Consider the following 26,334-nt stretch of genomic DNA (forward strand, 5'->3'; position numbering starts at 1 on the left):
TTTTAATACAGTTACTCTAGTAATAAAAACTGTCTGACTTAACCAAAAATAAACTTCCTTACATTCCATTCATACAGACAATAGCTGCTGGTACCAAAAGAGTTAACACAAGCGCTCTGCACACAATGTCTGGACCACTCCTCCCAGTTACCTGCATCATATAAAGATCGGCATCAGCTCTCCATGAGCACATACAGTACCAGGGGTCTTTTAAAGAATAGGTTACCACCCACCTTGCCCTGATTGGCTATGACAAGGCCCTTTCATTACTGTACATAGCTTCCACTGTTCTTGCTCTGTTTACTAATACAGATATATGCTGTAATGTGCACAATAACATGATCCTGTCTATTGATCACAGACTCATGTACAAGACAATCACACAAAAAAGCAAAATACAATCATTTACAAAAAAAACAAAAAACTTTAAAACAACTGAAGAACAAAATTTGATAGAAAAAAATATATATTATACAGATGTAAAAATAGACTTTTGTAAGAGATATCAAATACAGATGTTCAGTTCTGGCTAAAGAACAAAAGTCTCAGTGGAGAGCGGAACCTTCCTTGTCCCTTGCAGGAAGCCTATTTGTAGCTTGCCAGTGTCATGTATATCTCATCTGTAGCAACCAGAGGGGTGAAGGCACTGCCTTACAGTCAGCTGCTGGCACCTCTAGCAGCCGAGGATTAAAACGTTAATTGTTTAAAAAGATAGATAATCCTTTTATTACCTATTCCACAGCTCTGCATAACCAACACAGTTATATTAATATACTTTATATCTCGGTGAGTACCTTGTATCTAAGCCTCTGCAAACTGCCCCCTTAGCGCTGACTCATGAATAACTCCACTGGAATGAGCACAATGTTATGTATATGGCACGCATGAACTAGCTTTGAAAAGCTAATAAAATGCACAGAGCTAAAGACAGCTTGCAGGGGCTTAGAAACAGACAGAGAGGGTTTTAAAAGGTTATAAAGTAAAATAATATAACAAAGTTGGTTGTGCAAAGCTGGGGAGTGAAGCCGTTATCTATCTTTTTAAACAACAACAAAAGATCAAGTAGCCTGTAACTTTAAGGGTGTCTGTAACAAGACAGCTATGGAAACAGATTGTGAATAGGCAATGGCAAAATGGCAGCCAGCCACCTAAAATTTTTAGACTCTCCTCTTCTCAGCTTTCCCAGTCTGACGCCTGCGCTGGGCCTTGCTTGTGCGCCCAGACACTCTGACGGCCGCCTGTTTCTTGTTCTCTTGATTTCTTAGGGGTCGCTTTTTAGTTTTGCGCTTCGTGCGGCTATGGAGAGATGCAGTGAGAGAGGAGATCCTGAAAAACAAAAAACACAGTAGAATCTACAGTTATTAGTAACATGTAAAGACACACACATATTCCCCCCCTTACACGTATCCTGTCTGTAATGCTAATAAAGCCAAGGCACCTGTAGATTCCCTTACACGTATCCTGTCTGTAATGCTAATAAAGCCAAGGCACCTGTAGATTCCCTTACACGTATCCTGTCTGTAATGCTAATAAAGCCAAAGCAGCTGTAGATTCCCTTACACGTATCCCATCTGTAATGCTAATAAAGCCAAGGCACCTCTAGATTCCCTTACACGTATCCCGTCTGTAATGCTAATAAAGCCAAAGCAGCTGTAGATTCCCTTACACGTATCCCATCTGTAATGCTAATAAAGCCAAAGCAGCTGTAGATTCCCTTACACGTATCCTGTCTGTAATGCTAATAAAGCCAAAGCAGCTGTAGATTCCCTTACACGTATCCTGTCTGTAATGCTAATAAAGCCAAAGCAGCTGTAGATTCCCTTACACGTATCCTATCTGTAATGCTAATAAAGCCAAGGCACCTGTAGATTCCCTTACACGTATCCCATCTGTAATGCTAATAAAGCCAAAGCAGCTGTAGATTCCCTTACACGTATCCTATCTGTAATGCTAATAAAGCCAAGGCACCTGTAGATTCCCTTACACGTATCCTGTCTGTAATGCTAATAAAGCCAAAGCAGCTGTAGATTCCCTTACACGTATCCTATCTGTAATGCTAATAAAGCCAAAGCAGCTGTAGATTCCCTTACACAGATAATATATTATGCCCATCATTGCTAAAATAAACAAATATGTTTTTAGTTAATGCCATCTGCCATTTCCCTGTGTAAGAAATCCAGGGCTAATATAATCGTACACAGCAAAGCTGCCACTGAAGAAATAGACTGTTTCATTTCCTACTACAAGGTACGAAGGGGTAGGAAAACTTACTTTTTGGACAGCAGTGGGTCTCCAGCCTTTTTGGGTAACGGTACGTAGGATGTTTTTTGCTCTTCACTTTGCTCCGTCTCTTCATTTTCCTGCAGATAAGAGAAGAAAGATTATCTAATGCGCAGTAGCGAAGTAACATAACCCCCAGAAAGGAAACTAGCGCAAAGCACCACTCAAAATGTCCTGGATGAGACAGAATGATGTTCTAAGTGCAACAGCGAATAGCGTCCAGCATAGGGGGGCGCTTTACGATTGGCTACAACTTGATTCGTCTTAACATTGAATAGACTAGGTGTTGCAGACGAGGAACGGCAGAATGTATAAGAATGAAACTGATTATTTATATATTTTATTCAATGAAAGTGCCCTTCATTTACATTTTTTTTTACTTATATTGTTGAGTGTAGGGCTTAAGTTTACCATAACTTTAAAGAGACATGAAACTTTTTTCTTTCATGATTCAGATAGAAGAAAATTGGAAACTTTTAAAAATTGTATTCTCTATTATCAATTTTGCTTCATTCTCTTGTTATTCTTTGTTGAAGAGATACCTAGATAGGCAACGTGCACACGTCTGAAGCACTACATGACAGGAAATAGCGCTGCCTTCTAGTGCTCTCGCTAATATATAACATCGTAAAAACTGCTGCCATATAGTACTGCAGACACGTGCACACTCCTGAGCCAACCATCCTGCTGTTCAACAAAGGATACCAAGAAAACAAAGAACATTGGATAATAGGGGTCAATTGGAAAGTTGTTTAAAAGTGTTTGCTCTATCTGAATCAAAAGAAAATAATGTGTTTATGTCCCTTTAAGTACAGAATCCAGCCTCTCTGGGAGGAACTGGAACACACAATCGTCAAAAGGTATTTGATAGCAAAAAGGAAAGAAAGAATGAATTTATATTGCAACGATAAGATATTATAGGGGATTACGATGTAATGATTTAAATTTCTGAAACACAAGTGGGGGAAAAAAAAAAAAGTCAAATATTGACTTCACGTCTCTTTAAAATTGGCAGTTTTGGAACGAATTTAAGATGTAAACACTAAAAGTAAAAATGAAAGCATCAATGTGATCGTGCGTTTTCAAGGCTGGGATCGGATCATGGGAGACTGTCTACGCTGCCTTCGTCAAAGGAGGAAGCTGCGCGACACTCCATGCCGTCCTTATGGCATTAAACACCAGCACTGTTACGACGGCATGGAGCGTCCTAACGGCGCAAAGGGGTTAAGGAGTGGAGAGTGAGGTTTGGCAGTCGCCTGTCAGACAGGAGCGTGAATAGGACATGTGTGATGACAAGAGAATAAACCCTTCCCATTATAGAGAATTACTGACCCCTGTATTACAACAAACACTTTGTAAGAGGAGCGACATTTAACCTCACTATTAAGTACATTCAGCCTAAAACACGTAATGTAATCCAGGGGTTAATAGGACAACAAATATCAAACCTGTGTATTGTCCGGGGGAAGCAAACCGACACCCGAGAGGTCCAGGTCACTGATGGTTGTCACGGTGACAGTGTGGTTGGGGTGATCGTACTGGAAAGATTCTGTCTTTGCAGTCACAAATCTCTCTATCTCGTCGGCTTCCTCTGTGGGAGAGACAAGAACATATTTACATGAACAAATAGAGATTATTTTTTTTAAAATGCGTGCTCTGAATCATTAACCCCTTGAGTGCCAACTATGGCTCTGAGCCGTGGCAGTTTCCCACTCTGGTGCCAACGACGGCTCAGAGCCGTCACTAGCGCTATCCCACCTTGAGGGAGATCTGGGGGCTCCCACCCGCTCCAAACCTGGCGATAGGGCCTGCAGAGGGACAGGCATCGGTGGGGTTTCACGTTTTGCATGGCGATGTCACCACGCAACTTTATTAAAAATGTACAATACAAAGTATAGGGAAAGGGGGCATGCTGCATAGATGCCTGTATCTATCATATACATCTATGTATGTCTGCTCTAGGTGAGATAGAGAGATAGATTATATATATATATATATATATATATATATATATATATATATATATATATATATATATATATATATATATATATATATATATCTCACCTAGAGCAGACATACAAAGTACCATATACATCTCTATATATGGCTCACCTAGAGCACACATATAAAGTACTATATACATCAATATCTACTGCTCACCTAGAGCATCTTCTCTCTCCTTCAGCATTTTCATGTATTCGTTGTGTCTCTGTGGAGATAAAAACCATGAGGGAACAAACAGGTATAATCTCCAGAGGCACAGCAGCAGGTACGCGGCCAACTATACATTTCCTCATGGTCCTATGTCTACGTAACACTAGAACAGATTAAACCATGGGCTGTACTGCAGATAAACCACTGCTTGTAGAATTATATTTCTGGCTCCTGTTTAAATTATTCTACATATATCTATATCAGGGCTTTGTTTACAGCACAAATACTGAAGCCAACCATTGTAGGGCATTATACAATTCTATCATCACTTTACATATATTAGAGACATTAAACACCTGGAGGTTGTATTATAAAATTGTTTACGTGTAGTAAAAACAGAACTTTGCAATATTTTATCATTTTGTCTCCTTTGCCGGTAATATATATCTATATAAAAAAAAATTTAAATGTATTTTGCCCCTTTTCTCCTATATATGATATGATGCAGGGTTAGGCTTACGTCCCCGATTGGCTTCACCCAGATTGGGTCCAGCATGTTTGGCGTGGCCAGGACTAGCCCTGTGAATGCATAGTCCCAACAGTGAAGCACTGAGGTTCGAGTATTATGATATAGGGCTGCATGAGTGCAAATTTATAGATGGCATCATGAATAAAATACTGACTGAAGAGGACTCCCAGGATCCAGAAGAGAAATATTCCAGCAATATAACAATACAGAACACAATGGCAAAAGTCACAAGAGTTTCTAAAGAAGAAAAGTAAAAACTATAACCTGAGTATGTTGCCTGACTTGAATCCAATAGAAAACATTTGGGGTATTTTGAAGAGAAAGGTAGAGCAACACAACCTCTCCGGCAAAAAGAGAAAAAAAAAAAAAAAAAAAAAAAAAAAAAAGGCAGAAAATCTCTCCAGAAATTTGTGCAACACTGGTATCCCTCTGTGCCAAGGAGGAAATAAAAGTGGGATATGAAGTATTGAGATTTTTTTTTTTTTAAATCTTAGTGTTGAAAGGTGTACTGACTTTTTTAACATTGAGTTCCTGCAGTGGGGGCTGTATTTTTACTATAGCAAATCTAAACTGTTAGTATTTAATTTTACATAAGAACAAATACCCTACTGTAAAACTTAGACGTAATGCAATTACTGTAAGGCGATACAATTTCCAATAATTTGATATTTTAATAATATTGCACAGTGGTGAACATTACATACATATATTACTTGTTTAAAGTGCCAGCTCTGCAGAAAAGAACAAAAAAAAAATGCCCCATCATATTTGGGAGAGGAGGCTGGGGCATTTATACTATGCAGTTTTCATAATTGCCCCCCCCCCCCTCCACATACACACTATGAGGGCGATTTATCAAGCTGAGGCAGATAGGGGCGCATATATGGAGAGTTCAGCATTGCACACAAGCGCTATTTTGCACTTGTATGCAATCCCGCCCCCTGCCCGCGTACAGTCAATCTCCCTGGTCGGACAAGGGGGCGAAGAGTTTAGGAAAGCAGCGGTCTGATGGCCGCTGCTTGTTAAATACAGCTTGCAGGTTCTCTTGTGAGAACCTGCAGCCGTAGTGGATCTCATAAAACAAAAACAAAAAAAGTTTTACAATACACTGTCCCTATAACCGTTGGAAATGGGTTGCACACATATATCCAGTTCACAGCCACAAGCTTTGCAGCTCCCAAGCTGAACACAGTCAATGATTTGAGAGATTGTACGACTGCCGCTGCTCATTGGCTCGCAAGCTGTTTCCTACTCTACACCAGCAGTTCTGTGGTTCCCATTGGGACTTTATCTATATACGTTTAACCCTTTTGTGAGGTTCAAACACAGAATTCAACAGCTGGTCATTTTTACACACCAGATGGGTTTTTACTGAAGCTTACCAGGGTGCTGTCATCACTCACCTCCTCTTTCATTTTCTTCTGCTCTTGTTTGATTTTACGTTTGATTTCCTCCAAAGCGTCTTTCCTCCTCTGTAATTTACGCTTATGGAATCCGGTCAGATAATCCCTGCAAGTGAGAAACATGAAGTGGATGTAGTGTTGCTGCAGATATTGTAGACACTTAGATTAACTAAGTTACATGAAACAACAAAGGAAATCAAGAGTGTAAAAATGCAGTGTTAGATCTTTGTATCAAGATAGAAAGATAAACGGAACAATATAAAGTGCAGTTTAAATATACAAAATTTAAAATTGCTTATTTGGCATTAAGCCAAACTCTACAGAGCTGGCACAAATTATAATCACATCATAGGAAATGAAATAGTCAAATTTCACAAATATACTTATTAATATAGTCACAATGTAGCATAGCCCTAATTAGCAATTATACAAATATTTGTCATAGTGTGGGTATATAAATTGCAATATGACAAGACAAAGGGAGAAGTATAATGTATATGTGTAGGGTAACACAATTATCCCCCTCCCTTTGGCTTGTCATGTTGATAAGCATTTGTATATAACCACCAATCAGCAGCTAACTTCCAGTAGCACAGTGCTGACTCTACCTAGGTATGCTTTTCAGCAAAGGATACCAAAAGAAGAAAATTTGATAACAGAAATTGGGAAGACACTTAACTCTGCAAGCCTGTAAAATAAATTATTCCACTTGTTTGTGATTTTATGGAATGCAAAGTGGCTCCCATCCTTGCCTTTAGGGGACCAGAATACAGCAGGATATTGCTGCTTGATCACAAGTGATTCTTTTCACTTCCTCTCATACAGAGGACTCAGCATTAATAGGGGCACAACCACAGAGCAAACATTTCACATTACAGATACAATTAAGGACTGATAATCTGCTCACAACTCATTAATGTATGCAAAGAATGGTTTCATACTCTGTTGTCTGTATATCTTGTGTGGCCCTGCTGCATGCTGTTATTTCACCCCCAATCACCCACCTTCTCTTCTCCTCATCAAAGGTGATCTCTAGTCTGCGTGCTGGACCCTTTTTCTTCCCCATCTTCCCACAGTCTATGATACTAGATTTCCTGAGAAAACAAAAAACTATACAGTAGATATATTTTAACAAGCAAGCAGGGGACTGGCACCAGCCCCCAACTGGCCAGGCAAGCAAAGGGTCCCTTTAATGCTCATTCACAGTGGTTACAGACACACCTGGGCTGGCAAGCAGAGCGCGCGGGCACACACATGGGTAGACAAGCAGGGGGCACACACACACGGATAGACAAGCAGGGGGCACAGACACACACATGGGTAGACAAGCAGGGGGCACAGACACACACATGGGTAGACAAGCAGGGGGCACAGACACACACATGGGTAGACAAGCAGGGGGCGCACACACAGGTAGACAAGCAGGGGGCACCTACATAAACAAACACACTCAACACTTAGTATCTATGCTAACGGTATACACTCACAGCACAGCACTGTCTTCCTCTGTCTGCAGCTGCTCCCGGGAAACACATTATAGCATCATCACAGCGCGCAGGAAGGTGAGCATTGGAAACACTTCCGTTCAGAGAACTGCCATCTTTGTACTCCCAACAAGCACTTCCTGCTTGACCATAAAGCGTCATCTTTGTACTGCCATCTTTGTACTCCCAACAAGCACTTCCTGCTTGACCATAAAGCGTCATCTTTGTACTCCCAAAACAACTTCCTTCTGTTCAGAGAGCGCCATCTTTGTACTCCCAACACGCATTTCCTGCTTGACCATAAAGCGTCATCTTTGTTCCCAAAACAACTTCCTTCAAAGTAGTCTAGCTGCAGACTGGAGGAGAAGGGTCTAGCTGCAGACTCAGACTGGAGCTCCACTCTAGACAGGAAACATGTGACCTCCACTCAAAGCTTTTTCTTTTTTTAATCAACTTTAATGTAACAAACAACCTATAGACAATCATTCTGAAAACGAAACATTTTGCAGCTTTCTTGTTCTTATTAATGTGCACTCACAGTGGTTTATGCTGATTGTCATTTATAAGATAACCACTGTGAGTGCACATTAAGAAGAACAAGAAAGCTGCAAAATGTTTTGTTTTCAGAATGATTGTCTATAGGTTGTTTGTTACATTAAAGTTGATTTTTAAAAAAAAAAAAAAAAAAGCTTTCAGTGGAGGTCACATGTTTCCTGTCTACAGTGGAGCTCCAATCTGCAGCTAGACCCTTCTCACTTCCTTCTGTTCAGAGAGCGCCATCTTTGTACTCCCAAAACAACTTCCTTCAGTTCAGAGTGCCATAAGGTAACAACTGTGACTGTCATTTATAAGGTAATCACTGTGACTGTCATTTATAAGGTAACCACTGTAACTGTCATTATAAAGTAACCACTGTGACTGTCATTTATAAAGTAACAACTGTTACTGTCATTTATAAGGTAATCACTGTGACTGTCATTTATAAGGTAATCACTGTGACTGTCATTTATAAAGTAACAACTGTGACTGTCATTTATAAGGTAATCACTGTGACTGTCATTTATAAGGTAACCACTGTGACTGTCATTTATAAGGTAATCACTGTGACTGTCATTTATAAAGTAACAACTGTGACTGTCATTTATAAGGTAATCACTGTGACTGTCATTTATAAAGTAACAACTGTGACTGTCATTTATAAGGTAATCACTGTGACTGTCATTTATAAAGTAACCACTGTGACTGTCATTTATAAGGTAACCACTGTAACTGTCATTATAAAGTAACCACTGTGACTGTCATTTATAAAGTAACCACTGTGACTGTCATTATAAGGTAACCACTGTGACTGTCATTTATAAAGTAACCACTGTAACTGTCATTATAAGGAAGGTAACCACTGTGACTGTCATTTATAAAGTAACCACTGTGACTGTCATTTATAAGGTAACCACTGTAACTGTCATTTATAAGGTAATCACTGTAACTGTCATTATAAGGTAACCACTGTGACTGTTATTTATAAAGTAATCACTGTGACTGTCATTTATAAAGTAACCACTGTAACTGTCATCCCAACCTGCAAAAACTCATTTCAGGGAGGTGGCTTCACCCGCTACTGCGCCGCCACCCCCCCTCCCAGTTATATATTGGACACCTTGAAACCCTAAATAAGATAGACTTATCATTAAAGTAGCTTCCCACTAAAGTCACATTAAAAAAAAAAGGTAGCTTTATTGCAAAATAAAGATTTATAAACAAAATAGCATTAATATCTTATATTGCATTAATCAGATGGCAAACATGGCATAATTAGAATTGTTTCTAATAAGTAACTGATATTATAAAAGGGTTAAAATCCTTTGCGCCACTCATTTATGTGTGGAATATACAAGGCGTGAGCATCTTCATGGGACAGACATGTTATCAGCCTTGTCCAACGCTTTTTATAGCAAACAAATTGGTGCCAACCTTGCCACTTCATATATTTTACCTTTTCTGAATAAGTAATTGGTATTTTAAAAGGGTTAAAATCCTGTGGGCCACTCATTTTTGTGTGGATATATACAGGGCATGAGCCCCTTTATAGATGTATAAGACAGTCACAGTGGTTACCTAATAAATGACAGTCACAGTGGTTACCTTATAAATGACAGTCACAGTGGTTACCTTATAAATGACAGTCACAGTGGTTACCTTATAAATTACAGTTACAGTGGTTACCTTTATAAATGACAGTTACAGTGGTTACCGAATAAATCCCAGTCACAGTGGTTACCTTATAAATGACAGTCACAGTGGTTACCTTATAAATAACAATCACAGTGGTTACTTTTATAAATGACAGTCACAGTGGTTACCTAATAAATGACAGTCACAGTGGTTACCTTATAAATGACAGTCACAGTGGTTACCTTATAAATAACAATCACAGTGGTTACCTTTATAAATGACAGTTACAGTGGTTACCTAATAAATGACAGTAACAGTGGTTACCTTATAAATGACAGTCACAGTGGTTACCTTATAAATGACACACAGTGGTTACCTTATAAATAACAATCACAGTGGTTACCTTTATAAATGACAGTCACAGTGGTTACCTAATAAATGACAGTCACAGTGGTTACCTTATAAATGACAGTCACAGTGATTCCCTTATAAAGACAGTCACAGTGGTTACCTTTATAAATTACACACAGTGATTACCTTATAAGTGACAGTGATTACCTTATAAGTGACAGTCACAGTGATTACCTTATAAATGACAATCACAATGGTTACCTTATAAGTGACAGTCACAGTGATTACCTTCTTATAAATGACAGTCACAGTGGTTATTCACTGTGACTGTCACTTATAAGGTAACCATTGTGACTCATTTATAAAGTAACCACTGTGACGGTCATTTATAAGGTAACCACTGTGGCTGTCATTTATAAAGTAGCCACTGTGACTGTCATTTATAAGGTAACCACTGTGACTGTCATTTATAAAGTAACCACTGTAACTGTCATTATAAGGTAACCACTGCAGACATCCCAACCTGCAAAAACTCATTTCAGGGAGGTGGCTTCACCTGCTACTGTGCCGGCCCCTCCCAGTTATATATTGGACACCTTGAAATCCTAAATAAGATAGAGACTTATCATTAAAGTAGCTTCCCACTAAAGTCACATTAAAAAAAAAGTAGCTTTATTGCACAACCACATACAACAAACCTATTTTTCAGTGATCGTATGCTTGTTTAATGCTTAAATATTTTAGAATATGAAGTTTAACCCCTTAACGACCAACGACGTATGGGGTATGTCCTGCAAAAAAATGCAGTTAATGACCAAGGACGTACCCTATACGTCGTTGGTCTTTGAAAGCAGTGGAAGCGATCCTGATAGCTTCCAGCTGCTTTCATGTTATTGCAGTGATGCCTCAATATTGAGGCATCCTGCAATAACTGTTTTTAGCCATCCGATGCAGAGAGAGCCACTCTGTGGCCCTCTCTGCATCGGCTATCGATGGCCGTTATTGTTGGTGGGTGGGAGCTCATCCAGGGAGGCGGGTGGGCAGTAATTGGTGGAGAAGTGGGGAGGGATCTAGTGTGGGTGCGTGCACGGGCGCGTGCACGAGAGCCGTGCATGCGCGTGCACGTTAGGTCTATGAAAACAGCATCAATATGCTGTAGATCTGGAGGGTGGGAGAGAGGACTGGGGAGGGTGGGATTTTAAAATCAAGGCATCTGGGAGAGGGTGGGGGGTTGGATGTTGAGGGGGGGCAGCTACACTACAGAAATAAATAAAATATTTAATAAAATAAAAAATAAAAAATACATTATTATTTTTCAAACTGGGTACTGGCAGACAGCTGCCAGTACCCAATATGGTGCCCAATAAAGGCAGAGGGGGGTTAAAGAGCTGTTTGGGGGGGGGGGGATCAGGGAGGTTGGGGGCTAAGGGGGGTCCTACACAGCAGAAGAATTATTTTTAAAAAAAAAAAAAAACCTAAAACCCCCCAAAAAACTTTTATTTTAGTACTGGCAGACTTTCTGCCAGTACTTAAGACAGCGGGGACAATTGTGGGGTGGGGGAGGGAAGGGAGCTGTTTGGGAGGGATCAGGGGGTGGGATGTGTCAGGTGGGAGGCTGATCTCTACACTAAAGCTAAAATTAACCCTGCAAGCTCCCTACAAGCTACCTAATTAACTCCTTCACTGCTAGACATAATATACGTGTGATGCGCAGCGGCATTTAGCGACCTTCTAACTACCAAAAAGCAACGCCAAAGCCATATATGTCTGCTATTTCTGAACAAAGGGGATCCCAGAGAAGCATTTACAACAATTTGTGCCATAATTGCACAAGCTGTTTGTAAATAATTTCAGGGAGAAACCTAAAATTGTGAAAAATGTAAAGTTTTTTTTAATTTGATCACATTTGGCGGTGAAATGGTGGCATGAAATATAACAAAATGGGCCTATATCAATACTTGGGGTTGTTTACTACACTACACTAAAGCTAAAATTAACCCTACAAGCTCCCTACATGCTCCCTAATTAACCCCTTCACTGCTGCGCATAATACACGTGTGGTGCGCAGTGGCATTTAGCGGCCTTCTAATTACCAAAAAGCAACGTAAAAGCCATATATGTCTGCTATTTCTGAACAAAGGGGATCCCAGAGAAGCATTTAAAACCATTTGTGCAATAATTGCACAAGCTGTTTGTAAATAATTTCAGTGAGAAACCTAAAGTTTGTGAAAAAATTTGTGAAAAAGTGAAAAAATTTTTTTATTTGATCGCATTTGGCGGTGAAATGGTGGCATGAAATATACCAAAATGGGCCTAGATCAATACTTTGGGATGTCTTCTAAAAATATATATACACATGTTAAAGGATATTCAGGGATTCCTGACAGATATCAGTGTCCCAATGTAACTAGCGCTAATTTTGAAAAAAAAGTGGTTTGGAAATAGCAAAGTGCTACTTTTATTTAGTGCCCTATAACTTGCAAAGAACATGTAAACATTGGGTATTTCTAAACTCAGGACAAAATTTAGAAACTTTTTAGCATGGGTGTTTTTTTGTGGTTGTAGATGTGCAACAGATTTTGGGGGTCAAAGTTTGAAAAAATTGTTTTTTTTCAATTTTTTCCTCATATTTTATATTTTGTTTTAATAGTAAATTATAAGATATGATGAAAATAATGGTATCTTTAGAAAGTCCATTTAATGGCGAGAAAAACGGTATATAATATGTGTGGGTACAGTAAATGAGTAAGAGGAAAATTACAGCTAAACACAAACACCGCAGAAATGTAAAAATAGCCTTGGTCCCAAACGGTCAACAAATGGAAAAGTGCTCTGGTCACTAAGGGGTTAATTACGTGCCGTAAATAAGGTAGTATTTGTATGTGGGCTTTTTGGTTACTGATGCATACTTTAAGGGTTCTATAATGTACCAGCAACTAAAGACATTCCTTAAAGAAACACTTTTCCAGACTTGGGCCACTTTGGATCATTGTACTTGGAGTTTCAGGGAGATTGCATTCCATTTGCTGGCATCAGTGAGTCGCTATTACAATCAGGGAGACTCCCTGAACTTCAGGGAGAGTTGGGATGTCTGCCACTGTGACTGTCATTTATAAGGTAACCACTGTAACTGTCATTATAAGGTAACCACTGTGACTGTGATTATAAGGTAACCACTGTGATGGTCATTTATAAGGTAACCACTGTGACTGTCATTTATAAAGTAACTACTGTGACTGTCACTTATAAGGTAATCACTGTGATTGTTATTTATAAGATAACCACTGTGACTGTCATTTATAAGGTAACCACTGTGACTGTCATTTATAAGGTAATCACTGTGACTGTCATTTATAAAGTAACCACTGTGACTGTCATTTATAAGGTAATCACTGTGACTGTCATTTATAAAGTAACCACTGTGACTGTCATTTATAAGGTAATCACTGTGACTGTCATTTATAAAGTAACCACTGTGACTGTCATTTATAAGGTAATCACTGTGACTGTCATTTATAAGGTAACCACTGTGAATGAACATTAAGTACAAGAAAGCTGCAAAATGTACAAGGCTGAAGTTGTCTTCTTAATCAGTCAGCTTCTTATTCTGCAACTGATTGCAATTTGCAAAATAAAGATTTATAAACAAAATAGCATTATTTTTATTTTAAATAAAATAATACACTTTCCAAAAACCTAAATAAAATTACATTTTATATAAAAAATAATAATCTTATATTGCATTAATCAGATGGCAAACATGGCCTAATTTTGATTGTTTCTAATAAGTAACTGATATTATAAAAGGGTTAAAATCCTTGCGCCACTCATTTATGTGTGGAATATACAAGGCGTGAGCATCTTCATGGGACAGACATGTTATCAGCCTTGTCCAACGCTCTTTATGGCAAACAAATTGGTGCCAACCTTGCCACTTTATATATTTTACCTTTTCTAAATAAGTTATTGGTATTTAAAAAAGGATAAAATCCTTTGCGCCACTCATTTATGTGTGTATATATACACAAGGCGTGACCCAACATAGAATAGACATGTTATCAGCCTGGCCCAGCGCCTTTATTGCAAACAAATTGATGCCAACCTTGCCACTTCATATATTTTACCTTTTCTGAATAAGTAATTGGTATTTTAAAAGGGTTAAAATCCTTTTGGTCACTAATTTCTGTGTAGATTTATACAGGGCTTTAACCCCATTTATAGAATAGACGTATTTCCAGCCTGACCCAATGCTTTTTAAGGCAAACAATCTGATGCCATTCTTGCCACTTCATACATTTTATCTTTTCTCAATAAGTAACTGGTATTTTAAAAGGGTTACTTTTTTTTTTTTTTTTGGGCCACTTATTTTTGTGTGGATAAATACACGGCATGAAGCCCTTCATAGGATAAGCATGTTTTTAGCCTGGCCCAATGATTTTTATAGCAAACAAACTTGTGCCAAACTTGCCATATCATATATTTTACCTTTTCTGAATAAGTAACTGGTCATTTGAAAAGGTTAACATACTTAAGGCCACTCATTTATGTGTGGAATATACAAGGCATGAACCCTTCATAGGAGAGACATGTTGTCAGCCTGGCCCAACACTCTTTATGGCAAACAAATTGGTGACAACCTTGCCACTTCATATATTTTACCTTTTCTGAATAAGTGGTATTTTAAAAGGGTTAAAATCCTATGGGCCACTCATTTTTGTGTGGATATATACAGGGCATGAGCCCCTTTATAGATGTATAAGACAGTCACAGTGGTTACCTAATAAATGACAGTCACAGTGGTTACCTTTATAAATGACACACAGTGATTACCTTATAAATGACAGTCACAGTGGTTACCTTATAAATAACAGTCACAGGGGTTACCTTATAAATGACAGTCACAGTGGTTACCTTATAAATTACAGTCACAGTGATTACCTTATAAATGACAGTCACAGTGGTTACCTTATAATGGCAGTCACAGTGGTTACCTTATAAATGACACACAGTGATTACCTTAGAAACACCCACTAACTGCTCAGACACACCCAATGACTGCCCAGACACGTCCACTGACTTCTCAGACACACCCACTGTCACAATTACCGGGCTGCAAGGGTTAAACCCCTACCCCCCTACAACCCCACCCCTGTTGTTTCTCAGTGGTTTTGGGCTCCTCAGAGCAACCACAATCTCTGGAAGCTTTTGTTTGCTTGTTTTGTGTTCTAAACCTTTTAAGAGAAGAGCTGATGTATGACCGGGAAAACCCTTCTAGGCTGGCCAGGATCCTGGAACTCCCGGTCGGCCGCCTTACAGTGGACAACCGCCTATCCCCTCTCAGTCTGGCTGGGCTCCTGGAACTCCCGGGCCAGCCACAGAACAGCAGGACACCCTCTAAATTTACCACTGGTCGATCCAGAAACTATGTGCCCCAGAGCTCCGCTTTTTTGGGGATTAGTAGCCCCTAGGGAGGACAAGAGGTGGGGGAATTACCGGAGGGTAGCTCCTTTGGGAACTGGGGTTTTTTGACACCCCTACCCACATAACTTCAATGGGCAGTATCTCTGGTCATGCTGATTTTTGGACTGTGGCATCTGGGGACCAAGAGCTTTAAAACGACACCCTGGAAGTGCCGCTGCTCCCCTGGAATCACCCGGAAACCACCACCCCTGTGTCCTGGGATTCTGTGAGACTGTGGCTGCTATGGAGGTACTGGTCTGTCTGGAGGGGCGGGAATGGTGGGAAAATTGTGGGATTGTCCAGTATCTTATCAAGATGAGCTTTGTGTATAAAAGGAGTGTGTATTTTCAATAAAATCAGTTCCTGTTTCACCTGAATGCTAGTATGTCTAGTTGTTTGGGTGAGCTCCTGCTAAAATCACTTTCCTGTGCTACATAGCAGCCTGTTCCAGGCAGAGGAAGGACCCTCTGGCAGAGCTACCTAGTCTGGGCATACAGAGTCTGCCACAGGGTAGGACCCTGAGTACTGGTGCTGTCGGGCATCAGGGGTGGCTACAGGCTGTGGTCACTTGCCAGCTACATAGCTGCAGTTGGCAGGGAGGAAGCAGGATCCGTTTGGTGGAGCTACCCAGTCAGGGTAGCCGGGGTATCCGTCACATTGGTGGCAGCCGTGGGATCTACTTCTTCCAAATGATTCCTGCTGACAGAGGAGAAGGGCCACAGTAGCTGGTAACTATGGAAGCTGAATTTCTAAGGAGAGTACAGGAGGTGCTGGCCCAGCTGGATGGTCCTATTTACCAACAGAACGTGCTGGAACAGAGGGACCTGATCCTTCGGGACCTCTGGTGGGAGGCTCTTCAACAGGAGCGGGACAATGGAAAGGTCCTCTCCACGAATGACACAAGGTTCCCAGGTTCGGCGGACCATGAGAGTGCCTTTCCTGGGAAAACAGCCAAAATAGGAATGGCTATCTGTTCCACATAGACTGGTCCAGCAAGAGATGTGGGTGGAGGACGGCTATCGGGCCCTTCAATGGCTCGCTATGCAAGCGCAGCCATGGCTGGAGGATGGCTCCCCTACAGAGGGCTTTGGCTACGGCGGTCCCTGGATTGCTATTTACAAAAAGGACAGAGGACCCACAGTTTGGGAGCAAGACGGACCAAGGTCTGGAAGATATCTCTGGGCTCCAAGAGGAACTGCTGGATCTCTTGGAGGAATCCTGTCTACTAGACAATCTGGATTTTATAATTGACCAGGAAGAGGCACTGGTCAAGGAATACAAGTGGCTGCTAGAGCTCATTAAGCAGCGTGCCAAGGGTATACAGATCTGGGGTGCAGCCCTCTGGGATTCATGGAGCTCGACCGTGAAGGAGTGGCAACAAAGAAAAAGGGAACCAGGGTTGCTGCCTCCTGATCAGCAGTCTGACTCCGAGCTTATGGTCTTGGACCAGGGGGCCTCCCTAGCAGAAGCACTGGCAACAGGGCAGAGAGCCACCGGCCTCTGCCCAGCCCCTGCAGCAGCTCTGGTAAACCAGGGAGAGGAGGTAGTCGTGCTCCCGCCCCTTACGCTGAACCCCTTGCAGGGAGAAACGGATGTCGATAACTCTCCCCAGCAGCAGAACCCCTTCCCAGGAGTGGAGACAGTCGGTCTCTTTCCCCAGCGGCAGAGCCAGGTACAAGGAGAGGAGACAACCGGTCTCTCTCCCCAGTGGCAGAGCCATCCCCAGGGAGAGGAGGTAGTCGTCCTCCCTCCCCTTACACAGAACCCCATCCTGGGAGAGGAAACAGGAGTGGCAGAGCCAGGAGCAGGGAGAGGAGACAGTCGGTCTCTCTCCCCAGAGGCAGAGTCATCCCCTGGGAGCGGAGGTAGTCATCCTCCCTCCCCTTACACAGAACCCCTTGCAGGGAGAGATGGATGCCGATAACTCAACCCAGCAGCAGAACCCCTTCCCGGGAGAGGAGACAGTTGGGCTCTCTCCCCAGCAGCAGAGCCAAGAGCTGGGAGAGGAGACAGTCTGTCTCTCTCCCCAGCGGCAGAGCCAGGAGCCGGGAGAGGAGACAGTCAATCTCTCTCCCCACTGGCAGAGCCATCCCCTGGGAGCGGAGGTAGTCATCCTCCCTCCCCATAAGCAGAACCCCTTGCAGGAAGAGACGGATGTTGATAACTCTCCCCAGCAGCAGAACCCCTTCCTGGGAGAGGAGACAATAGGTCTCTCTCCCCAGCGGCAGAGCCAGGAGCAGGGAGAGGAGACAGTCTGTCTCTCTCCCAAGCAGCAGAGCCATCCCCTGGGGGCGGAGGTAGTCCGACCTCCCCTTACACGAAGCCCCTTCCTGGGAGAGGAGACAGTCTGTCTCTGTCACATCACTCTAACGCATCTTCTCATAATCTTATTACTTGCATATACCTTTAAGCAGGTCACGCCCCCTTAAACTCCGTTATAAATACAAATTCAGACAATCCTTCTTTGCTTGGTATTTCTCTTTGAAGCTCGAATACTGGCCAGTTTCCTCGTTTGAACCTGATCTAGGACTCTCAACCAATCTCCAGTAGAGTTGTGTACACACCTCTACTTTGCTACGCGGTGATGTCACTCGCAACCTCTCATCTAAACTGGTCTGGAATCTTTAGAGCTGAGACAGCCTGCAGTTAACTTATCTGAAGCCCTTGTTCTAACTTCCGCAAGGTACTCCTGAAGCATCAAGCCGTAATTCCTCTGCCTCATTACAGTGAACCGTAACAACTCCCAGGCTCTCTGGTAATTTACATATCTTATCCTTTTTCAGTTCTCTGTGATATGCCGCCTTGTCATATTTTCCGGTCATTTAGCTCTAATCTCATTTGTTTATTTAGCAGCTCTCTCTATAGTTACATTCCTGCTTTTGTTATTTCCACCAACCGAAGCCTAGGTTGCATATGATACCTTGCAGATACATATTTTACATTTCTAATTATGTTCAGTATTTAGTACTAATGCTGAGATTAGTTTATATAGCCTTTTATACTTACTCATGAGTTAATGGGATGGTAACCTCAACTACACCATAATCCCATGTGTACACGGTTTACCAATTACCATAGAATATTCGTTAGAAACCCTGGTAATACAGAGACTCTCCATTTTCAGTTTGTGCCTAATCGGTTTCCCATCTCTGTATCCTAGGGGGACTTTCATACAATATATATATTTATTCAGATATACATTGTGTCTGCAGTTGTGATCCATAGTAGATAATATTTAAAGTCACATTTCCTTTTTAGGAGTTACCTTCTGACAGTAATACCAAGCATGAAATATCATGGATCCAGCAGAACGTATTAATCATGTACAAGCTTTAACTCTTACACAAGGTCTCACTACCCTGCAGCAGGAAAATATAACTTTAAAAAATTACATCAATGATAAGTTTGAATCCTATAGACAAACAGACAGCACTCCAGAACCACAACATAGCCCCCCCAGAAAAGTTTTATGGTGATCGCATGCAATTTTGTGAATTAAAAAATGCCTGCATGTTGTTTTTTGCTTAAAAACCAAAAACTTAACCTAATGAACACACAAAAGTACTTACTACTATTTCATATCTTAGGGGCGAACCTGGGAAAATTCATATTTTGAGACAAATGACCCCATACTTCAATCACTTGATGAATTCTTTAAGGCCATGGCTCAACTCTATGATGATCCATATAAACAATTAACGGCTGAAACAGCCATGAAATCTCTAAGACAAAATAAAAGACAGGTTAAAGATTATATAACAGAATTCAAAAAATGGTCTAAAGATACCCTGTGGAATAACCTATCTCTACAAAATCAATTCAGTTTGGGACTCTCAGATTATCTCAAAGACGAATTACCTAGACTTGAGGTACCAAATTCCCTTGAAGAGTTAATTAACCTCAGTATAACTCTAGATAGGAGAATTAGGGAAAGGAAATATGAAAGACACTTAACAGAGTACCCTGCTAAGAAGCCACAGACCCCTCCTTCTTCTGTTCCTTACACCAAACAGCCTCCAAAGATTTCATCTGAACCTATGGAGATTGGGTTTATTAGAGGAGCGTTAAACCATCAGTAAAAGTTAAGAAGACGCTCCAACAACCTCTGTATGTACTGCGGTGCTCCAGAGCATACTGTGAGGGACTGTCCGCTGTTACGCCAAAGAAAGGGTAAGCCAATTTCCTCCTCTATATGTTTATCTACTCAAACTAAACAACCTAACCACTGCTCATTACCTATTATTTTACAGTAGGACCAACACCGCATCAAATCCCAGACGATTCTTGATTCGGCAGCCAGCTTGAATTATATAGATGTAGAATTTACACTTGTAAATAAAATTCCACTCATAGTGAAAAAAGATCCCACTGTCTTGCGTTTTATTGATGGGAAAGAAATTACTTCTGGCCCCATACTCTACCACACTATACCTATTCGTATAACAACTGATCAATTTCACACTGAATTCGTAACCCTTGATGTTATTCCATCCCCTTTGTACCCTTGTTAAAAATTGTTAGCATGACCAGCACCATTTTGTCCTTAGCTATCCATCTTGTCTCAGTAACATTTATTATAGCAGCTATTCTGTAGTGGGAAAGGATATGTTTGTTATTAGTTTCTGTAGAGCTAGTTTGGCCTTGCAGATGTTCTGGGCAAGATGCCTGGAAGTTGCTATCTGTATAAGATGCCCATATGGCTTTGCTTTGGGCCTAGATGCATTTGTTATTTTGGCTATAGAAATATTGCTTCTCAAAACTGTCTTTTACCTAATTATAATAATGAACTTGTATTTTTCCTGACAAACACTGTGTAAAATGACGCAGTCATGAAGTGTCATCATGTTAACCCTATATGCTGTCATGACTGCCTATAAGACGTGTTGTTCATCTTTCAATAAAGGAGAATAGTTTTAGACTCATTGCTGCGTGGTCTGAAGTGCTGTTCTCTGGATATCCTAATCAAATAATATATTCATTTCCATTTGGTACGGTGTGCCTATGTCCCAGTCCTGACTGACACTCCCCCTCTGAAAACAACACCTAACAGTTTCTGGTGTCAGCTTGTGGGATTGGCACTGGGTAAGTAGATGAGTGTTTTTTACTCTTCTTTTCCCTCTGTGAATCTGAACCTAAATTAATTTTTGATAATAGGTGTTGATTATATATGATAAAGGGTTAAGGGGTTCCTGCAGTAAAGAAGCAGGGTTTCTTGCGGAGGTTTTCAGACCTGCCAGCAGTTGTGATAACCCCCTCTAGACAGGTTTGCAGTCCTGTGCTAGTTTAGACAGGTGTGCAGTCCTGTCTGGTGAAGCGTGCAGAAAAAAGTTAGCATGCATTTGACGGGAGGTTTAAGTCCCCCGTGCAAGTTGGCATCGCTATGTTGTGGTGAGTTTGAGTCTCATCTGTTTTGAAGTTGTCCCTATACATTCCTATAGTAGAGTTTTTGTTACCTATCACTGGATTTGAATTAATATTTGGTGCTTTTGCTTGCTTGCTTTTATAACCATATAATTGTGCTGTGCTGTGCTTAGAAGATATTAAGTGAATGAGTGTTTATCATTGCTGCTGTTATTTTGCTGCTATTATTGTGTTGTTAAAAAATGGGGTCTGCTAAGATGGCCGCGGATTGCTGAGGCTCTACACAGCTTATAGCAAAAAGTGACCATATACTGTGCCATCCTTATCTCCCTTGGCAATATTTGTGCCCGGGAACTCTACTGGATCAAGGAAAAACACCCCTTGGCTGCCGTGAAGCAATTCAAGACCGAAAAGGCCGTCTGGCACTGTGGGGCAGAATCCGCCACCACGCTGTACATAGTTCTATTACTACTTGTTAGATATTACTTATTGCCGCTTACCCCTCACCTGACATGATGGATGGGGCCGCCACTGTTAGATCGAATGCCACCACCGCTATTTTAACTGAGCTGTGGACCATATTTGTACCCCGCCTGGATCGTCTCCTTTCTACGTGCGCTGATTTGTGCGCAATGGTACAATCGGCGGATCAACCGCTCCAGCTGAAGCAGCCCGACACCAAGCAAGGGGGCTCTGCTCTACAAAATACAAGTAACGACTCTGCTCACACCGTATGGGAGGTCAGTAGCAGCTCCAGTGATCAGATCCCCCCTCGGTCGAATGAGACCACAATACCATTACGGGCCGGAGTGACTTCCTCTTACCTGCATCTACCAGATATCGAGATAGGGTTACAGCCGGACCCAGAGCCAGATATGCTGTTGCCCTTAGAGCCTTCCCTGACACCCCCTACAGACCCGGACGCAGGTTCGAGACCAAGCAACTGGGAGAACCTAACCCTTAAAGCCGCTAGCAAAACAGTGATGGAGGGGGAATCTTTTTTTATGTGTCAGCAGCTCATCAGCACCAAATACTGGGACACGCACGATCAGTATATACTGGGCAAACCCGGCTGCTGGTACAGCCGTACGAAAAGTGGAGTCGGCTAAGGTACAGCCTGTAACTCGTGCAGACCCGTCCATTTTGCATGAGCGTACTCCACATGCTGCAAACCTTGAGTCTCTTGCTGGGAAAAACTCTGTTCTGATTTCATCTACTATGAGACTCTAGATTATGTGAGGGTTATAGTTCAATAGTTTATTCACTTTGCCATCACACTGAGAAGGGGATATCATGATTCACTCTTATGCCGCAGTGAATGTATGCTGAGTACTACTATGCTAAACTACCACCTCTGGGTTGCAGCGGGCTGCAGGACTTTAATTAACAACTGCATTCTATATTTGGACAATATGCCAAACCATATTTAGCCCTCCCTAAATGAGCATAAAGTGTGGTCAAATGTTTGTTTATGACTTCCAGTTAAACATGGCGTTGTGACATGTCTTGCATCCTACGTAGAATCTTTATTTCTATCTTGGTCTGGGCCATTTTTCAGCTTATAGTAATAGGGGAATGTATGTCTGATGTAATGCTCAACGTAACAACATAATACGCAAGGCTCATAATACTGTCTCCATGTGCTGCACGCTTGTCATAGCTATATGAGAATATGCCCCCATGTCCTAAACACGCAGCTCAGATATCTTCCTGGGAGACAACCACTGGGCTTAGCCTTATTCTGCTACTACCACCAGTGTGAGTTTAACCCATGCCTCTAATTATAAGCGCCTAGCCTATACTATGTCCAAATGTATCGGCACATTTATTAAGTTCCCTTGCTATGTACCCGCAGTTTCCTCAGTAGCTTCTATTGCAGACCCCCCTGCTCTCCTGGACCCCACACAGTTTATCCGGGAAATTTACTTCTCTTTTAACATCTCCCGTGTGCAAAAAGGTGATATATCATATGAACACCATCACTGACCTATTGTTGCACTAATGTTAATCTGTCATAACATGAATTATCCTAAGAGACAGACAGAAAAGTAACTTACAGGATTGCATATACTTGTTGTGTTTCCCTCTTCCTTATTATTCCACCCTTACCTCTCCCCTGTTCCCTTCCCCCTCAAGCCTCCCCTGCTATATGTTTGCCTGTTCATTTGTTAAAAATGTTAAAAACCTGTATTGTTTTATCCGTCTTACTATATAACATGTAACCTTGTATCCTTTGTCAGCATCTAACCCCCTGAGGTACAAGCACCTCTCTTTTAACATCTCTTGTGTGCAAAAAGTTGATATACCATATGAACACCGTTACTGACCTATTGATGCACTAATGCTAATCTGTCATAACATGAACTATTCTAAGAGAAAAGCAGATAAGTAACTTACAAGATTGCATATGCTTGTTGTGATCCCCTTTTCCTTACCATTCCATCCTTCCCTCTCCTCTGTTCCCTTCCCCTCAAGCCTCCCCTGTTATATGTTTGTTTGTTTATTTGTTAAAAAGGTTAAAAACCCCAATATAGTGGTACAAGCCCATATCTATCAGGACAATGGTTGCCCTAGTGAAAATCCTCAAAGCTTCATGTATATTACAGTAAGTTACCTGTATTGTTTTATCTGCCTTATTTGCTCACCCTGCGAGATGGGCTGAAGATATAACTTGTAACCTTGTACCCTTTGTTGGTTATAAATAAAAATTTAAAAAAAAAAAAAATGGGGTCTGCTCATGGCAAAATATTGATAATAATACATAGAGAAAAGGAGAATGTTATTGCATTTTTAATGTCTACAAAGGTGTTAACAGTTTAATTTCAAGGCAGGGAGCTGTGCATGCTGAAGTTTTCTCCTGCATTCAGAGAAGTTATGAGTAGAGAAAGGGGGGGGGGGGCAGTGCTGTGTAATGAGTGTTGGTCTGTCGGTTCTCACTGTGTCTTATATGACGTGTAAAAGATTTACTCTAAACCAAAAGATCTGAGAATGTATTATTTTGTTTAAAATTTGTTTGTCCCAATCTGTGGGGAAAATGGCCATTCCTTGCAAACTCAGACACTTTCAAATACATTTTACATTTGGTGGAAAGTTAATCTTATTGTATTCTTAAATGTCTTTGGTATGTTATGAAATATATGTTTTCCTGAAAGAAGGAAAGACACTGTTAATGTGTTTTCTGTGTCACTAAGAGTTTGATGTATGTTGAAAATGCTTTAGAATAAATGTTAGGGAGTGAATTTATGGTATGCAAGCTGATATGATGTATTTTGTGTGTATCGCTGTAAAAATTACCTTGGTGCATTTTTCTTTCGGAATGGTAATTATTCAGACGTTGTAATGAGGTATTTTGAAGTTTTATTGTTATAACTTTATTTTAAAGTTATATGTATGTTCTTAATTATGTGTGTTATTAGTAGCAGTTTTTAGTTTTAAGTGATATTTGTTGTATGCAAATAAAGACTGTCCACCTGTTGTGGCATATAAATATATTGTTTTTGCAAGTGAACTAATTAAGGGATTTGTGAATGTGCGGATGATTGTGTGACTTTTGGTCACGTTCTGGTAAATTAAAAAAGATTAACAGGTTGATTCAAGTATGTTGTATTTGCAAGATTTGTGCAAGGGGTTAGTGGAAAAGATAAAATAAGGTTATAAGCTATATAGTATTAAATTTATCTAAAAGTATTTGGGTCTGTATTTGTTGCAAGTAAATTAATACAGTAGTCGTTTTAATATAAATGGGTATTATTTATGCTGTGATGGCTCTCATTTAAATATGCAGGTCATGATACAGTAAAGAAGTATAATTTTTATGGTAAATAATACAAGTTTCCTAATCATGGCTAGGGTATACATATGTAATATACATGTTATAAATGGTCAGCCCTTATGGGGACAGTACACTGTAAAATTGTTTTTATATTAATGTATTTTCAATGACTTGTGATACAAGCTGAAATTGCATTTGCGAGTTTATTTGTATATATGAAGTAGCTGGTTTTGTGCTTTCAAAATACAGTTTATTGCAATGGGGTGAATTCCGGATAATAAGCATATCTCTGTGTTTTTTATTTTATATTTGTCTGTAAAATCGGAGCTCAGGGCTTAGACAGAGCAATGGAAAATTGTCATTTTATTACTTGAAGCACCAGTTCACTCATGGGAAAGGAGTTCATGAGCAGCAATAACACTGTATTAACAAGTAAAAGAGATAAAACATAAATGTAGTAGTTTGCAAAATATATTTTTTTAAATCTGCCGTTTAGCTAGCAGACATTTACTCAGTGTAACTCAATTCCCTTTGTAATGCAAACTGAACTGATGCAATCTTTGTGTTGCGATCTGTGAGACTAGCGGAAAAAAAGAAGAAGAGAAAATATGTAAAGGGGTACAGGCAAACTGATATAAAATCTGAGATTTTAAAGAAATATTTACAGAGAAAGAAGATGAGGTTTATTGTAAGCCAAACACTAGTATATTTAACTGTGTCAGCAGTTTCAATTAAATATATATATTTTTTAAATTTGGGTAAAATGTCCCTTTAACTGTCCTGCACCCCACTGTGAGTGTGTGTGTGTGTGTGTGTGTTTTATGCTGGCTATGTTTGCTTAGACTATTCAATGGACGTCAGTATACATTTTTATTATACGTGAGGACAGTGGATCATTGAGAACAATTTAAAGGGGACATTTTTGGACAAACTGTCTTTTTACTCTATTAGTGTACATTCTTATTATTCTTAGAAAGCTCATTTTGTTGTATACCATTGTTATATTTAACCAGAGAGCTGCAAAATGGTGAATATCAAATTATATTAAAAAAAAAAGTTAAATCAAATTATTCTGTATTTAGTAAAATTTTGGTTATTTAAAAGTATAGACTGGATTCTAGAGCTTTTCACAAATTATATGTGCCACACATGATTTATTTAACAGTGGATTTGCACTGTGCATGCAAGCAGGGGCTATATAGAACAGTGGCTGTACCATTTTTATCTGATCTTTCCCAAAATATAGAACTTAGGTGTTTGTGTGTTCCTTTGTAAATTTATGGTTAGGGATTTTATTTATAAATATGCAACTGGAGTTTATTGATCATCTGAAGTGATTGCATTATTAGTGTGATCTCGTAGTAT

The 26,334-nt window shown here is 40.4% G+C and overlaps 1 protein-coding gene across 1 annotated transcript; it reads right to left on the reverse strand.

Annotated features, from left to right (window-relative positions):
- Positions 1-448: 448 nt before the first annotated feature.
- Positions 449-7,973, reverse strand: NOL12 (nucleolar protein 12). Its single transcript, XM_053721274.1, has 7 exons — positions 7,857-7,973; positions 7,374-7,463; positions 6,370-6,475; positions 4,444-4,492; positions 3,729-3,871; positions 2,272-2,360; positions 449-1,326 (listed from the first exon to the last, which is right to left on the reverse strand). Exons 2-7 carry the CDS (start codon positions 7,433-7,435, stop codon positions 1,158-1,160), a joined length of 618 nt encoding a protein of 205 aa, XP_053577249.1. The 5' UTR covers positions 7,436-7,463; positions 7,857-7,973; the 3' UTR covers positions 449-1,157.
- Between the last annotated feature and the right edge of the window lie 18,361 nt (positions 7,974-26,334).

This window comes from Bombina bombina, chromosome 7 (assembly GCF_027579735.1).
Source record: "Bombina bombina isolate aBomBom1 chromosome 7, aBomBom1.pri, whole genome shotgun sequence".
Lineage (NCBI taxonomy): Eukaryota > Metazoa > Chordata > Amphibia > Anura > Bombinatoridae > Bombina > Bombina bombina.